The following is a 17,189-nucleotide window of genomic DNA, read 5'->3' as shown; positions in this document are numbered from 1 at the left end:
GCAACTCAGAGAGTACACAAGTTACAGTATACAGATATCAGTACTGTGTTGTGTAATGTGTGTTCTGTATTAGTTGAGCTACATGAACCCTGGTAGAACTAGCTTTGTCACACATTTTGGCATTAGAGGTATTATCATTATCACATATTAATATTGTGATTAAACAGAATAGATGGCAAGTCTGTTTGGGAAACCTGTTTGAAAATCTACTTTGTGCTGCTAGTGGCATAGACATTACACAATTCCTTGGTACAAGCTGTAGAAATTGTGCATAATATCTCTTCTCACTTTCAACCATATACAAGCCTTTCAATGCCTGTAATTTGATTAACATTTCATGGACTGCATAAGCCCAATAGCTCCTGATTTATCGGTCAACCTCTATTAATGTAGACTGGGACGTATTTTCCTTTAACCTGTATAGTTTTAAACATGGATTTAGGGTATGTCATTCAACCTGTCCAAATGCCTGATATATTTGCACCTATATACATCAAAACATTTGTTACATTTTATTATTCACATTTAGAATTATGTTCCCTGCTGTGTGAACCAGATCAGTTCTGATCATATCAAAATGAGCTCTGGAAACCACTGGCATTACGCACTGTGCAACTTATAAACTTTAGTTGTAACTTTATGTAAAGCTCATAGCTAACACAGATATAAAAATGTTTCTAGTTGGCATGGAGAATGAGAGAATTAATGAGGCTGTATGAATTTTCAGCTTTCTATCTGATGACCCTGATCTTTTCAGTCAAGATTTTTTTTCAGAGCATCACTTGCTCCCTTTAATTTTTTCATTTCACTGATCCTGTCTGTGATGCAGCTTTGACACCTGGCTCTGTTAAACATAGCCCAAGAATGGACAGACCTCATTATGCCTTATACACCACATACCCTTAATGGATTCTGGGAAAAATAAGCTTAAATGTACTTTTACGCATTTAATGGAGCCCTAAGGTAGGTGCAGAATGGCTTATTAAGAACTCAGAACTCTGAATCACTAGGTACGGTGTAGAAAAGTGGATCTTGCACATTTTAAAAGTATTCATGGCAATTTGTCATTTAGAGCAAAGCTGAGCAAGATAGGACAGTTGAAATTGTTAGGTCCATTTCCTGCCCTCTTTGATGTATACGTCTAATCTTTATTTCCATGGAAACAGAGCCTGAGGGCAGATATATTATTTTGTTCTGTCGTTCCTTCACTGTCTTTCCATTCAATTCATCTAGTCTCTTAAGACAAACAAACAGCAGGCCTATAGAATTCCAGACATATTTAATCTATTAGAAAATATTTTCCCTGGGATTCAAGTATTCAATGTCTATACTCTGCTTTCAATTCTCACATTCCTTTTTTTTTTTTTTTTTTAAATATCTTAAAGTTTTAATTTGTTTCATGGCTACAATTATTTAACTTCACATTGATCTAAACATTAAGATGTACTAGTAAGTGAAACAGTATATTATTCTCATTGTTGAGCTAGTTCTTATTGACATTATTGTAAGGGAACTTTGATTCATCATTTGGTTTTCTCTTTGCCACCAGTGTTATAGTGGATGTCAGAATGTTAAAAGTACTAAATAAATTTAAGTAGCAACATAGCCTGCTAATTCAGAAAGGGGCCTTGCTAAAGCAGAAAAGGGCTGTTGGATTTACCGGCTTAAAACGTTTTCTTTCTTTTTTTCTGTAAATGTGTTTACATTTTTATTGTAATTTTACTAAATTATTTTGGCAACCACAGAGGCCATTGTGTCTTTTTAGTAAAAATGACAATTTTTAGATGAGATTTGTTCTGAGTAAAGTTAATCAATAATTTGTATTTAATTAGAGATAAAACAAAAGGAGAAATAAAATAATAAAAAAAAAAAAAAAAAAAATGAAAATTGTTGTAATGTTTGTTATAGGTAAACCACACAAGTTTAAATTATGCTACAAAAAATGCAAACCAATAACTGATCAGATTTACACAATAAGCCTGAGCGGTCAACGTAAATCCTAAGGGCCCTGACTTGACATACGAAATTAAGTCTTTCTTGCTCCAGCAAGTTAAATGGCGGAGGAGAAAAGGCTTAAAGGACGACAGGATGGCCAGCCAAAGATGGCACCTTTGGAATGTAACCCGGCCTCGGGTGCAGTTTCACTTTAACCAGTCCAGGGGTGAAGTCTAGACAGGAGGGGGCAGCTGCTAAGGCCTGCAAATCTCCTACTCTCTTAAGCAAGGTAAATCCCAATAACAGCCATTTTGAGGGTCGGACGCTTCTCTGAGACTGACTTAAAAGGCTCAAACGAAGGCCCTGATAACCCATTGTATCTATGCACCAGCCTGACTTCCTGCCTCATGAGCCTTACTCACAAGGCCTGATGTAATTCTACAGGGCCAAGTGTTATGTTAATGACAATGCCGATGGTGCTGGTGAGCGTCTCTTCGAACCGTGGCATCGCTGCATATCCATACTCTCTAAGCCCCACAAAAGTCAAATAATTTGACATCGTGGGTCGGTGAATACAAGCTGAGTACAGGGTGCCCCAGGAACTCAGAACCTAAGTGTGGAGGTCTGGAAAGAATGGCAGATGTCTTCAGGGTTGCTGACCCCCCTCTGCTTGTGAGAAAGCTTTCAACTAACTTCGTTTTCTTCTTTTTTCTCATCTGGCTTTTTTAAAGTCAATTTGTCTACCAATCGAGTAACCACCTCAAGAGGCTCTTAAAAGGTACAGGACTGCTGCATTAATTTATGAGGGGTACCCGGGGAATCCAGAGGCTGCCAACAGTAGGTCCTCGCCTGGAATGGAAGAAATCGCCAGGCAAGTTCTGAATCCAGGATGAGGTCCTCAGAGTCTGGCGATGGAGCAAGAGAAATGGCAGTGCCCATCTCAAGCTCATCAGCCAGCTCCATTAAACGATAAGGCCATTAAACGATAACTGACTATTTCAACATGCAATATTGTTGACGAAAAAAGACGAGACTAATGTAGTTAAAAGAACAAAAACTTTACCAAAAACTTTATTTTTGTTGAAAAAAAAAAGAGGAGCCAAAACATTTCAGACTGCTGTACAAGACTATTAGACGAGCGTTCATGTTTGCAGTTGCCAGATATCAAGAGCTCAAATCCCCAATCAGAGCTTTTCTGTTAAATGGATACATGCCCAGCTTTGCTTTATGCAATCTGGCAACCATTCACACGCGCTCTCTGCGGAGGCGCCATGATCTGCAAACACCAACTGTACTGTACAAGTTCAGCAATCTCCATTTGAGGTATCCTGCTTAAATGAAAGTGTAATTCAGTCAGTGTTCTGTCATGGATCTTGACTGTATTGTTTGCGATTGTGGTTGCTGATTGTATTTACACAACCTCTGTGTGGCAATATGTACAGTCTTTTTTTTTTTGCCGTTGTTTTAATAGAAAAACATTAATGCAACTTGGAATTATTGGAATTACTATTAGGAATTTCTGTTGTAATATTTGAGAGTAGGTTTTTGTTTTACCAGTTTTCATAATGAAGACAGGACGAGTGTATATCTAAAGTCTTTGGTGTTTATTTATCTTATAATTGATAGCCTTTAATAAATCTGTACACTGGATGAGGTAAAATAAACCATGCATATGAATCGATATTCTGTCGATTTGTGCTTATTGGTAAAAGAGCAATTTCTGATGAAATGTAAAAATAAATTTCCCAAATGACAACAATCGTTGTAATTAAAATTGAGCAAAATAATAATTGTCATAATTTTAACCATTATACAGTATGACGAAAATATGACGAAAATGTTTAAGTTTACATTGACTAAAACTAGACTAAAATGCTCAGACTCTAAAACTTGACTAAACAAAAACAGGACAAGGTTGACTAAAAATGATAAAAACTAAAAGTTGCATATGAAACAGGACTAACACCGTGTCCTAACCTGACGCGATGCGATAAGATTCCAGCGACGAGCAATTTGACTGTCCACACTAGACACGAGACAATGAGAAGCGATAAAATCAATAAAAAACCATATCCAATTAGAAGAGAGCGTCGGCGGGCTCTCTAGGCACGAGCACAGCAGACAATGAAATGGGCAAGTACATCGTAAAATTCTTAAATATTACACCATTTAAACATTATTTAAAGTACATACGGAGTGACTGAACCAATCTTTGTCATAGAATTCACTTGTTTGTTCACAATGAGTTGACAGTTTGAACATTCTTGGGCCCATTTAGGGTGCGTTCACACTTGTAGTTCGGTTCGTTTGGTTCATTTGGTCTGGACCAAAGAAGAAAAAAAAACATTTAGTCCTGGTCCGTTTAGCGTTCACATTGGCAATTTTATCACAGAACCAAAAGATACCGAACCTTCAGGCATAGGGATACATTCACAACGTGATTGGTCGGATTTTATGACGTATTGCCTATTTTGAGACGGAACTTACCAACATCCAAAACAGTGCTGTTTTCTGAGGTAAATGCACTCGTTGTGTGTGCGTAGTGGTGCGTAGCCTGCATGTGATGGTATTTTGGCCAGCTGGGAACTCGTGAAGAGCTTATAAAATGTGTAAAGTAGTCAAAACACCGGCGGGAATCCATCCGTCACACACACAAATGATCTGCTGCATGGAGATGCGCGTCTGATGCCTGTGATGGGCAAACTCGCGACTATGACAAGAAAAACCGACATGCGTGAGGATTCTGTCCTTTTTAGGGTCTCGTCTTCCTGTTTTTGGTTCGGTTACATGTCTTTGGTCCGTGTTGCGTTCATATATCATTCGAACCTCACCAGAGTTCGTTTGGAAGCGGACCGAGACCCATCTTTTCAGCGGTCTCAGTCCGCTTGTTTGGTGCGCACCAGGGTTCGGATGGCAGCGTTCACATATGTTCAAATGAACCGCACTATCCGAGCAATCGCACCAAAGTTCGTTTTAATTGAACCAAACATGACAAGTGTGAACGCACCCTTATTTACAGGTGCTGGTCATATAATTAGAATATCATCAAAAAGTTGATTTATTTCACTAATTCCTTTCAAAAAGTGAAACTTGTATATTATATTCATTCATTACACACAGACTGATATATTTCAAATGTTTTAATTTTGATGATTATAACTGACAACTAAGGAACATCCCAAATTCAGTATCTCAGAAAATTAGAATATTACTTAAGACCAATATAAAGAAAGGCTTTTTAGAAATCTTGGCCAACTGAAAAGTATGAACATGAAAAGTATGAGCATGTACAGCACTCAATAATTAGTTGGGGCTCCTTTTGCCTGAATTACTGCAGCAATGCGGCGTGGCATGGAGTCGATCAGTCTGTGGCACTGCTCAGGTGTTATGAGAGCCCAGGTTGCTCTGATAGTGGCCTTCAGCTCTTCTGCATTGTTGGGTCTGGCATATCGCATCTTGCTCTTCACAATACCCCATAGATTTTCTAGGGGGTTTAAGGTCAGGCAAGTTTGCTGGCCAATTAAGAACAGGGATACCATGGTCCTTAAACCAGGTACTGGTAGCTTTGGCACTGTGTGCAGGTGCCAAGTCCTGTTGGAGAATGAAATCTGCATCTCCATAAAGTTGGTCAGCAGCAGGAAGCATGAAGTGCTCTAAAACTTCCTGGTATACAGCTGCATTGACCTTGGACCTCAGAAAACAGAGTGGACCAACACCAGCAGATGACATGGCACCCCAAACCATCACTGACTGTGGAAACTTTACACTGGACCTCAAGCAACGTGGATTGTGTGCCTCTCCTCTCTTCCTCCAGACTCTGGGACCCTGATTTCCAAAGGAAATGCAAAATTTACTTTCATCAGAGAACATAACTTTGGACCACTCAGCAGCAGTCCAGTCCTTTTTGTCTTTAGCCCAGGTGAGATGCTTCTGACGCTGTCTGTTGTTCAATTTTCAATTTCAATTTCAATTTATTTATAAAGCACAATTAAACACAACTGCTGTTGACCAATAAAAACGTACAAAATAGACCTGTACAAAATAAAAACGACAGAATCACAAAATAAACGACAGAACATCGAAACAGGACATCAACATCACCCGTCATATAGAATAGGACAGATCGAATAAAACAGTTTTTAACTTAGATTTAAAAATGGACAGAGTTGAGGCAGTTCTAATATCCGTGGGCAAACTGTTCCAGAGTTTTGGTACCGCTATTGAAAAGGCTCGATCTCCCCTGGTCTTGAGCCGCGATCTAGGAACCACTAAAAGCCTCAGGTTGGCAGACCTGAGAGCACGTGTAGGCTGATGGATTGTCAGCAAATTTGAAAGGTAAGGTGGTGCTAACCCATTCAGCGACTTAAAAACAAATACCAATACTTTAAAATGTATCCTATACTGCACTGGTAACCAATGGAGTGACTGAAGGACAGGAGTTATATGTTCTCGTTTGCGAACTCCTGTCAGAGCTCTGGCAGCAGCATTTTGAATCATCTGAAGGCGATTTATGGACGACTGATTAATCCCCAAATAAAGAGAATTACAATAATCAAGTCTTGTAGTGATAAAACAATGTATTACTCTTTCAAAGTTTGCAAATGACAGAAAAGATTTCATTTTTACTAAGGTTCGCAGCTGATAAAAACTGGACTTCACAACTTGATTAATCTGTTTATCGAGCTTTAGGGCACTATCCAACCACACGCCCAAATTTTTCACACATGGTTTAACATAAGGTGCCAGAACACCAAGATTTACATCTCCTGTACCCTGTCCATCAGAGGGGGTAAACACCACAACCTCTGTTTTTCTCTCATTCAAACTTAAAAAATTCAGAGCCATCCATGTTTTAACATCTAAAAGGCAAGCGGCCATCTGTTCAGTGCCATTTTTGTGTTTAAGAGGAAAATATATTTGTGTGTCGTCTGCATAACAATGATAATTTAAGCCATGCTTTTCGAAGATGGTACTGAGAGGGAGCATGTACAAAGAAAATAACATAGGAGCTAATGTGGAGCCCTGAGGAATCCCACAGGTCAATGGTACAGAAGATGAATGAAATTTACCAATATTGACAGAGAAACTCCTGTTTGTCAGGTATGACTGGAACCAATGTAAAGCTGAACCTCTGATGCCCACTATCTGTTCTAAACGGGACAGCAGAACATTGTGATCTACTGTGTCAAAAGCGGCACTTAAATATAAAAGTACCAATGCTACCGAGTCTCCAGAGTCAGTGGCTAGATAGATGTCATTGAGCACTTTTAAAAGAGCTGTTTCAGTAGAGTGAAATTTTCTGAAACCTGATTGGAAGATATCATAAATTTTGTACTCTGCCAGAAAGTTTTGGAGCTGACACAACACTACTTTATCTAAAATTTTTGTTAAAAAAGGAAGATTAGAGATGGGTCTGAAATTTGATAAGTCAAAATAATCTAAGTTAGGCCTCTTAAGTCTGGGTTGAACTGAGGCGCGTTTCAGATCCTCAGGAACGACTCCTGACACAAGACATTTATTTATAAAATTTAAGATCGTTGGACCCACCACATTAAACACTTTTTTAAATAACCGTGCAGGAATTATATCTAAAGGTGACCCTGATGGTTTAAGCTGCTTCACAATGTCATTTATAAAGACAACGAAATAGGTGTAAACTGGCTAAGCACACCTGTATATTTTAATTGACCTCCAGGATCACCAATGGCCGGTGTGATGTTATGTCTAATTCCATGAATCTTATCTATAAAGAACTGGCAGAACCGCTCACACATAGCTACTGACTCTGTCGGGTAGGTACATACAACAGGGTTTAGTACAGCATTAATGATATTAAAAAGTGTTCTTGGATTATTATGATTATTATCTATAAGAGTAGAAAAATAGTCTGATTTGGCCACTCTCACTGCACTCTGATAATTAAAAAGAGAGTCCTTAAACATCTGATAAGAGATCTGAAGTTTGTCCTTCTTCCATCTCCTCTCGGCCCTCCTACAGGCCTGTCTCAGTGTCCGAGTGGTGTTGTCCATCCATGGCTCAGGGAGTGACTTTTGGTGTTTTGTCCTCAATGGAGCCACATCATCTAAAATTGTACTGCAAGCAGAATTAAAATTATAAAGTAATTCGTCCGGGCTGAGCTCTGGTGAGAAAAGATCAGGGGACAAGGAAAACTCCTCAAACACTGAAGAGAAAGTAGCAGAGGTAGCAGCTGTGATTCTCCTCGCCACATGGGCCGTTGTATGGGATTTCATAATGTTCGATGCCAGTGGCAAATTAAAAATAATAGGGTTATGGTCGGAAAAACTATAATCACATATCTCAATGTCACCCAACGAGATTCCATGGGACAGTATAAGATCGAGGGTATGTCCCTGTATATGTGTAGGACCTGTAACCAGCTGCACCAGATCAAAAGCTTCTGCTAGGTTGATGAAGTCTTTAGCAAGTGAATTATGTGGGCAGCATATGTGAATATTAAAATCCCCAATGATTAAAAATCTTTCAAAATTCGGGATAATGGCCCCCAAAAAATCTGCAAAATCCATAAGAAAATCTTTATGTGGCTTTGGAGGCCTATAGACCACAGCAACAGCTAATGGAGTGTCGGAGTCCAGCACAAACAACTGCAGTTCAAAGCTGTTATATGTGGTTCTCTGTATAGTCCGACATTGAAAGCAGTCCTTAAAAATTGTGACTAAGCCGCCACCCCTCTTCACAGCACGGGGGGAGTTAAAATAATTACACCTAGGTGGTAACAACTCCGAAAAAGGCGTTAAATCTCCATTTGAAAGCCACGTTTCAGTGATAAATAAGAAGTCCAAAGTTTGAGAAGTAAAAAAGTCTCTGAGAATAAAAGTCTTATTTACCACAGACCTCGCGTTCACCAAAGCCATCTTTATCTGCGGTGAGTCTTCAGCTTGCTGCGATGCTCTGTGCAGCGGCCGAAGGTGATGTCTCGAGACGGTGCGACGGCGGAGCCGAGGCGAAAGGTGTAGAGGCCGTTGATTCCCCGAGCTCGGTAGAATGGGTACATTCCAGGCGTAGGCACCCAACGTTGAACGCCAGACGTAGGAGCGGTTACAATCACCTTCCCTCGTAGATCGACCAGGCTTGATATTCAGCTCATCGTGCGTCCGAAGCCAAAGCTTGAGCTTGACGGCCACCCCGCCACGCTTACCCCGTCTTTTCCGGCGTCTATTCACCGGAACATAATATGGTGTGCGATGCAGCCACGCCGGTAAAGATGCCAGGAATGGAGGGGGCGAATGCCGCGATCCCTTCTGAGTTTGATTATGAAGCACTTCAGCGGAGATACACAAATTTAGAAGCATATGGCGGTCATATACTAAAAGTGAAGATGTGACTTGTAATAAAAACAGCAACAACCACATAGACAGCCACATAGACGTAAATGAACTAAAAGACACTGACGACAACAGACGGCGTGCCACACACAACGGCGCCATCTTTTTAGTTCTTGTGTCAAGTGGCTTGACACAAGGAATGCGACAGCTGAAACCCATGCCTTGCATACGTCTGTGCGTAGTGGTTCTTGAAGCACTGACTCCAGCTGCAGTCCACTCTTTGTGAATCTCCCCCACATTTTTGAATGGGTTTTGTTTCACAATCCTCTCCAGGGTGCGGTTATCCCTATTGCTTGTACACTTTTTTCTACCACATCTTTTCCTTCCCTTCGCCTCTCTATTAATGTGCTTGGACACAGAGCTCTGTGAACAGCCAGCCTCTTTTGCAATGACCTTTTGTGTCTTGCCCGCCTTGTGCAAGGTGTCAATGGTCGTCTTTTGGACAAGTCAGCAGTCTTCCCCATGATTGTGTAGCCTACAGAACTAGACTGAGAGACCATTTAAAGGCCTTTGCAGGTGTTTTGAGTTAATTAGCTGATTAGAGTGTGGCACCAGTTGTCTTCAATATTGAACCTTTTCACAATATTCTAATTTTCTGAGATAATGAATTTGGGATTTTCCTTAGTTGTCAGTTATAATCATCAAAATTAAAAGAAATAAACATTTGATATAACAGTCTGTGTGTAATGAATGAATATAATATACAAGTTTCACTTTTTGAATGGAATTAGTGAAATAAATCAACTTTTTGATGATATTCTAATTATATGACCAGCACCTGTATTTTCAAGATTTGAGGTGAATTAGCCAGTGTTGTTTTCATTACAGCTAAAATGTTGGAAACACAGAATGATATTCAAACTCACATTAGACGCTTTTAACATTAAATAAAACACATAAACAGTACCTGATATTATCATTGCCATACTTTGTGTTGCTGTTCCAGCTGCGACGTCGCGAAGTAATAGAAACCGTTTCTAAAATAGAATTGTCACGTGTTGCGGCTTGGTTAGGACACAAACTCAGATTAAAATGGAAAAGATAACTTTTATCGCATGTCGCAGTATCACGTCGCGTCTGGTTAGGACAGGGTGTAAGACTAAGACTAAATTAAAAAAATAGCTGACAAAATTAACACTACTTCTAACAAAACACAAAGACTTTCCACACAAATGCAAACAAACAGTTTTCTGAAGACAAAGAATATGGTGAGGTGCATTTCAGTGACGTACATCTATTTATGACCTTGGTGATGCGCTTACGCTACGTCACCTCACCATGCTGTCAGCCAATAGAATTGGTGTGCTTCCATACGTGCTTCAGACACTGGCTCAGTGGAAGTGTTACCATAGTGTCAGACTAATGACGCAGCGTTGAGTTCCACTCGAAAGGGAACTGCAACATGCTGATAAACAGAAGTGTGTTCTTATCAGTGGATAAAATAGAAATATTTGGGGTTTTAAAAATTTAATATGAATTAAATATTTTGGGTAAATATTGTGCAAAATAAATGTTCATATGATTTCAGTACTTTTGTGAATATCTTTATATTTAACATTAAATTATATTTATAATCCATGTGAACATCATTGTGAACATTAGCACAATTAAAACGTTATAAACCTTTAATGTAATACACTTGTTTGCATCTCCCATAGTGAATTATACTGTAAACAGTGAGGTTTGTAATGTCAGAGACCACAGTGGAAATCCGGGATTTTTTTACTATATGTTTTGTCTTTAGCAGAGAATTTAAAATGCTTGCATGTCGTCTCAGTATACAGAGAGACAAAGTAGTCCTACACATGACGTTTATATAAGGGTGCCGAGAACATTATAAAACAAGTTTAAAGCATGCCACAAAGCTGACCTAACCATTACAGCCATTAAAGCCATTAAACCATTAAAGTTTGACCTAACTTGAGTTCACTGATTCCAGGAAGAGATGCTAATGTTTAAAATACAGCAACGAGGACATCTGGAAAGAATCAACCTTGTGCATCACCAAAGACAGTCAACATGCATTCCCTTACAAAGCATAAACAGAAAGACTTATCCCAGCCACACAAACCACCTTCCTCATCCAGCCAGCAAACAATAAGAGAAAGGGTCAATTCTAAAATAAAAAAATAAAAAAATAAAAAATTATATGCTTCAAAATTTCTCCTTTTGTGTTCCACAGAAAAAAAAAAATTCAGAATATCATTTTGGAAAGACATGAGAAGTAAATAAATGCCAGAATTGTGATCCATAAACAGGAAAGACTGCTGTTACTGCCACCAGACTACACTCACTGTTCACTGTCTTCTGAGGGAATTATCACTTACTCTACCATTTTCTTTTCCAGAGTAATATGCAGACTCAGATCTTTCAGACTGTGGCATCAAATCATTGCTCTGTCTGCTAAAACATCTGACCAGCTAAGCAGAGTTTAGGGTTGGACTATCTGTCTGCCCTGCCAACGACATGTTTATTATTGTTGCAATTCAGTTTGGAGACACTGAAATTATAGAAATGAATGCTGATGAGTTAAGACACAGCCAAATTAGCTGCCACTAAAATAAGACTGAGAAAACTGAATAATTCAGAATCCTGAAAGCTTTACCAAGTTCATGTCAGAAAGACACACGTGGCTTTTAATTTTTTTCTAAACTGAAAAGACTGATTACAAGCTAAGGTTTTGAACACACAAGAAAGAATGTGCCTATTGTATATTTAGAGACCATTACACATGGATAGTGCATGGGTATGTTTGTCAAATCTCACAGAATTAGAACATAAATAGTTTATTTGAGTCAGTGAATAGTATTTTTGAGTCAGGTGAGTAATGAATGAATGGACAAAGTAATAAACATAATTAATAATATAATAAATATCTTTGCTGAGTCATTCAATATCAAAAAATAGTAAACTTCAAGACATCCTGAAGGAGTTTGGGTCAAGCGTGCAGTTTATTTTAGTGCAAGGATGAAAATTCTCTGCTTTGGTGAAATTATTCATAGACAGTGTAATTTATTGTATATACACTGAATATAAATTAGGCTGTTTTATTTCATTCTATGTACAGTACAAGTGTCTAATTATACTACTAGTGTTATGTCAGCACTTTACTCAAAGGATAAAATTGTAAAACAAATGTTCTTCTAAAAATCTGTTCCAAAACAACAATAAATCCCAGTTGTCATATTAAGCAGATATATTGCTCATATGTTATGTTCTATTCACTCACAAAGTTAGAATTTCTGAGAGCGCAACAAAGAGTAGGCAATGAATACCCACATATGATTTGGAATGCGGCAAGTTCTAGTAGAGTAATGTGCAGCAGTATAATTAATACATTTGTAGCAATTAGCTCAAAAGTGATATCTGGCCTATGAATATCTTCACCCTTAATTAAAATATTATTAAAAATTTGTTAAAGATTTTATAAACATGTTGCGTAGTTGTGCATGGAGTCAATTGTTGTATTTGTGGTAATGCAATCGAAACTAGGTTTGCACCTAAATTAAAATTCTGGGCCGAAACCGAAACCGAAAATTCAGGATGCACCTTGGCCTTCACACTCATTACCACTGCATTCAAGTGTTAGTCAAATACTAAGGGCCCTATTTTAACGATCTAAACGCAAAGTGTAAAGCGCACGGCACAGGTGCACTCAGGGCGTGTCCAAATCCACTTTTGCTATTTTAACGACGGAAAAACGGTCCGTGCGCCGGGGCGCAGTTTTGAAATGGGTTGTCCCTATTCTCTTAATGAGTAATGGGCGTAACGTTCAATAAACCAATCAGAGTGTCATCTCCCATTCCCTTTAAGAGCGAGATGCGCTCGCGCCATGGCGGATTGCTATTTACATAGCGGAATTTGTTGGCGGAAAAGCTGAACGCTTTTCAAGCAAAGAAACCGATCCTCTCGTGCGCGAAGTTAAAGCGCGCGAGCAGATCATCTACGGGACAAGCAGGAATCCACCAAAGCTTCCCGAGGTGAAGAAGGCGTGGGATGAATTAGCAGTGATTGTGTCCTCGTCTTCTGGCATCAGATGTTTTGCTGAAATTACCTGTTAAGTGGCCAGTCAATCTTTCAGTCATCTGCGTTGGATGCAGGCTTTCAAATAGCTCTGCGCGATGAGTCAGTTAATATATATGTGTGTGTATTGGCACGATTGTTCAATTAATTAGCCAATTCCGTTCATCATTATAAGTAGTAATAGGCTGAATTGAAAATAGGTAGCCTAATTCTAATACACGCAATGACTATTCATCATTACGTTTTTATATTTATGTAGCCTACACAATAATATTCTTTTACACTGTAATCCTTTTGTTTTTAATATTTGGCATGTTTGTGTGATGCGCATCCCTGTGTGTAATAAGCAAAGTCAACGCGCACTGTGGACACGCCCAGAGGCGCAGTTTCTGCCAACCAAATATTGCGCCATTGACTTTAGACTTTAGACCAGGTTTGAGTTGGTCTATGGCGCAGTCTATTTTCAGCTCCTTAAAATAGCAATGCGCCGGCAATGCACCTGAACACACCTCTTTTTTAGACCAGCACGCCCATGGGCGCACTAACTGGCGCAAATGCATTTACTAATTTAAGGACGTGGCGCTGAACGGGAAAACGCGAACGGCGCCAGACGCAAACTAGCAAACACACTTGCGCTGCGCCTTGCGTCGCATTGCACCGGGTGTATTATAGGGCCCTAAGAGTTGAGCTGAAGGGCTTTAACTTATGTACATGTAGAGCTGCTAAGGAGCTAGCTTGGCTACACATAGTTGTAGTCTCTGTAGCTGCGCCTCTAGATCTCTTACATTGAATAATCAGCTGATTTTGGATATTCCACGGACTGAGGGTGATTGAGATTTTGCTGTTGCTGCCCTTGGTTGTGGAATGGGTTACCACTGTCCGTTGGGTCATCAACATCAACATATACAGTTGTGGTCAGAATTATTGGCACCTTTGATAAATATGATCAAAGATGACTGTAAAAATAAATCTGCATTGTTTACCCTTTTGATCTTTGATTCATAAAATTAGCAGAAATCTAACCTTTCATTGAAGGAAAAGAACTGAAAGTGGGGGGTGGGGGGGGGTAATAAAATAAATAAATGCCTGATGAGTTTGGAGAACACCTGACAAGAGATCAGAGACCATTCCTTCATGCAGAATCTCTACAGATCCTTAACCCCCAGCTCCATGTTGGTGCTTCTTCTCTTCAGTTCACTCCACTCATTTTCTTTAGGGTTCAGGTCAGGGGACTGGGATGGCCATGGCATAAGCTTCATTTTGTGCTCAGTGACACATTTTTGTGTTGGTTTTGATGTTTGTTTTGGATCATTGTCCTAATGGAAGATCTAACCACAACCCATTATTCGATATCTAGCAGTAAGGTTTTGATTTTTTATCTGTTGGTATTTGATAGAATCCATGATACCATGTATCTGAACAAGATGTCCAGGACCTCCAGCAGAAAAATAGGCCCACAACATTAAAGATCCAGCAGTATATTTAACCGTGGACATGGGGTACTTTTTATCCATGTGTGCACCAACCCCATCTGGTGGGTTTGCTGCCAAAAAGCTCTTTTTTTTTTAGTTTCATGTGACCATAGAAGCCGGTCCTGTTTGAAGTTCCAGTCTTGTCTGACAACTGAATATGCTGGAGATTGTTTCTGGATGAGAGCAGAGGATTTTTCTTGAAACCCTCCCGAAGAACTTGTGGGGATGTAGGTGCTGTTTGATCATTTTTTAAGGCTTTCTGAGACTCAAGACTCAACTAATCTCTGCAATTCTCCAGCTGTGATCCTTGGAGAGTCTTTAGCCACTCAAACTTTCCTCCTCACCATGCATTAGGACAATTTAGACACACATCCTCTTCCAGGCAGATTTGTAAAATCTTTAGTTGATTGGAACTTCTTAATTATTGCCCTGATAGTGGAAATGGGGATTTTAAGCGCTTTAGCTATTTTCTTACAGCCACTTTCTTTTTTGTGAAGCTCAACAATCTTTTGCTGCACATCAGAACTATATTCTTTGGTTTTACTCATTGTGATGAATGATTAAGGAAATTTGGCCTTTGTGTTTCCTCATGTTTATACTCCTGTGGTACAGGAAGTCATGGCTGGACAATTTCATGTTCATGATCACCCTAGTGTGCTAAAGAATATAAATATGAATGGGAATACACTTCAGAGATATATTACTCATAAAAAATTCTAGGGGTGCCAATAATTGTGGCCAACGTGTTTTGGAGAAAAACATTTATTTCATAACTCTCAATTCTTTTCCTTCAATGAAAGGTTCAAGTTCAAGTGTATGTATGTTCAAGTTGTGTCTGAAAACTCACTTTCTATAACTTTCTATAGCTTATACAGCAGAATAGTAGTATATGTGGCTAGTTTATATTTGTGTCTTCTATTGTCTTTTACCATATATTATTTTTTCCGAGTTTATCAGAAGTCAGCATACATAAAAACATTCATACAAATAAAGTGCTAGAAACATGTTCTTTACTGCTTAAAAATACAAACATGCAAGATTGATACCGAGTCTGCTTTACCTTAACGTTATATGTAGCAATTTGACTTTCTTACTTTTTTGAGAATCTGAACCATTATTATACCATTATTATTCTCTTTGTTACAATGAAAAAAAGGCAATAAATGTATTTATTTTTTTAATTACCTTTCTTGATCTTACGATGGAAGTTAATGGCATCCACAGATGCCGTCACAATGTTGGTCTTGCAATGACGGGCAGCAACAATCCCTGCGACCTCATCCATGAGCTTCATTGTCACACCTGAGGATGGCAGATATGAGGATTATTTACAATCAGTTCTCTACAAAATAAATAAATAAAAATTACACAGCTGGAATGCCTGACTGATATCCACTGGAATTACAGTGTTGCAGTGATATTTAAATGTATGAAATACTATCATTTAAAGACCAAAGAGAACTAACAGCTTAATATCTGCATATTATAGCAGCAGGGACATAAAAGCTAATGTAAGCTAATAGTCAAGAGTCCATTTTATTATCTTCCATTATTTTGCTGATATGGCATTGCATGGCAGATCTTTTATCCATCAAAATGAACATACTCATTTTGTGGTGAAATGTAAATCTTGAGAATTCTATTTCATAAAGCACAAACGATACAGCACACTACTGCTTAGTAATCATTGTAATAATAATCATATAAATTGCACAGCACACAGCCGGGACAAAGTTCAGTGCTAAATTAAACATCTCTCTAGGTAGAATAGGTCACCATCAGTCTCAGGAGAATCAGTCCACTGAATCATAATACCTGATACTTGATACCATAATACCTGTCCAACTTGAAAAATTCACTATTTCAGTGTCCAAAACAATTCTGACAGCTTTGTGTGAGGAACATATAGATAAGTTATTCTCTATTCTCTGTTATTCGATTAGCCTGAACTCTCATTTGGGTTGCATTTTGATTCAGTGACGATACACCATGGCCCATCTGACATCACTGATGCCACTGATGCCATTGAGACCAAATGCCATTGGTTCTTACAAGTGTTACAGCTGAACATCACACACAAGTCTGAATGTACAGAATGGGGGATAAGATTTGAGAGCTGCAGTAGCAAAGGAGGATTATCAGTGAATGATGAAACTCATGTCTTTTCCTCACACAAAGCTATCACGTAATGTTTACATGAATGCTAAATAAAGTGATTGGGTTGATCTGCATGTTTGTATGTCACAAGCTTTAAATCGCAAAGCACAGTGTAGACAATGTGTAATAACAAAACCTGAACTGGTAAGGTAATAACTGGCAAGGAATAAGGTAATAATCCAACATTCAAATAAGCAAAAATGAGCACACAACACACACAAATATTGGGTGGAGCACT

At 38.8% G+C, this 17,189-nt stretch overlaps 1 protein-coding gene across 10 annotated transcripts in view; it reads right to left on the bottom strand.

The window, feature by feature from the left end:
* The window catches only part of acot7 (acyl-CoA thioesterase 7), a 132,663-nt gene that overhangs the window by 41,036 nt on the left and 74,438 nt on the right, over window positions 1–17,189 (bottom strand). For all 10 annotated transcript variants that reach the window (XM_048210787.1, XM_048210791.1, XM_048210792.1 and 7 more), the window contains one exon: window positions 15,980–16,096. In XM_048210787.1, the coding sequence (XP_048066744.1) occupies window positions 15,980–16,096 (117 nt within the window). The remainder of the gene's footprint in view (window positions 1–15,979; window positions 16,097–17,189) is intronic.

The sequence above is a fragment of the Megalobrama amblycephala genome, linkage group LG12 (genome assembly GCF_018812025.1).
Source record: "Megalobrama amblycephala isolate DHTTF-2021 linkage group LG12, ASM1881202v1, whole genome shotgun sequence".
Classification (NCBI taxonomy): Eukaryota; Metazoa; Chordata; class Actinopteri; order Cypriniformes; family Xenocyprididae; genus Megalobrama; species Megalobrama amblycephala.
This window is presented reverse-complemented; position numbering and strand designations above follow the sequence as displayed.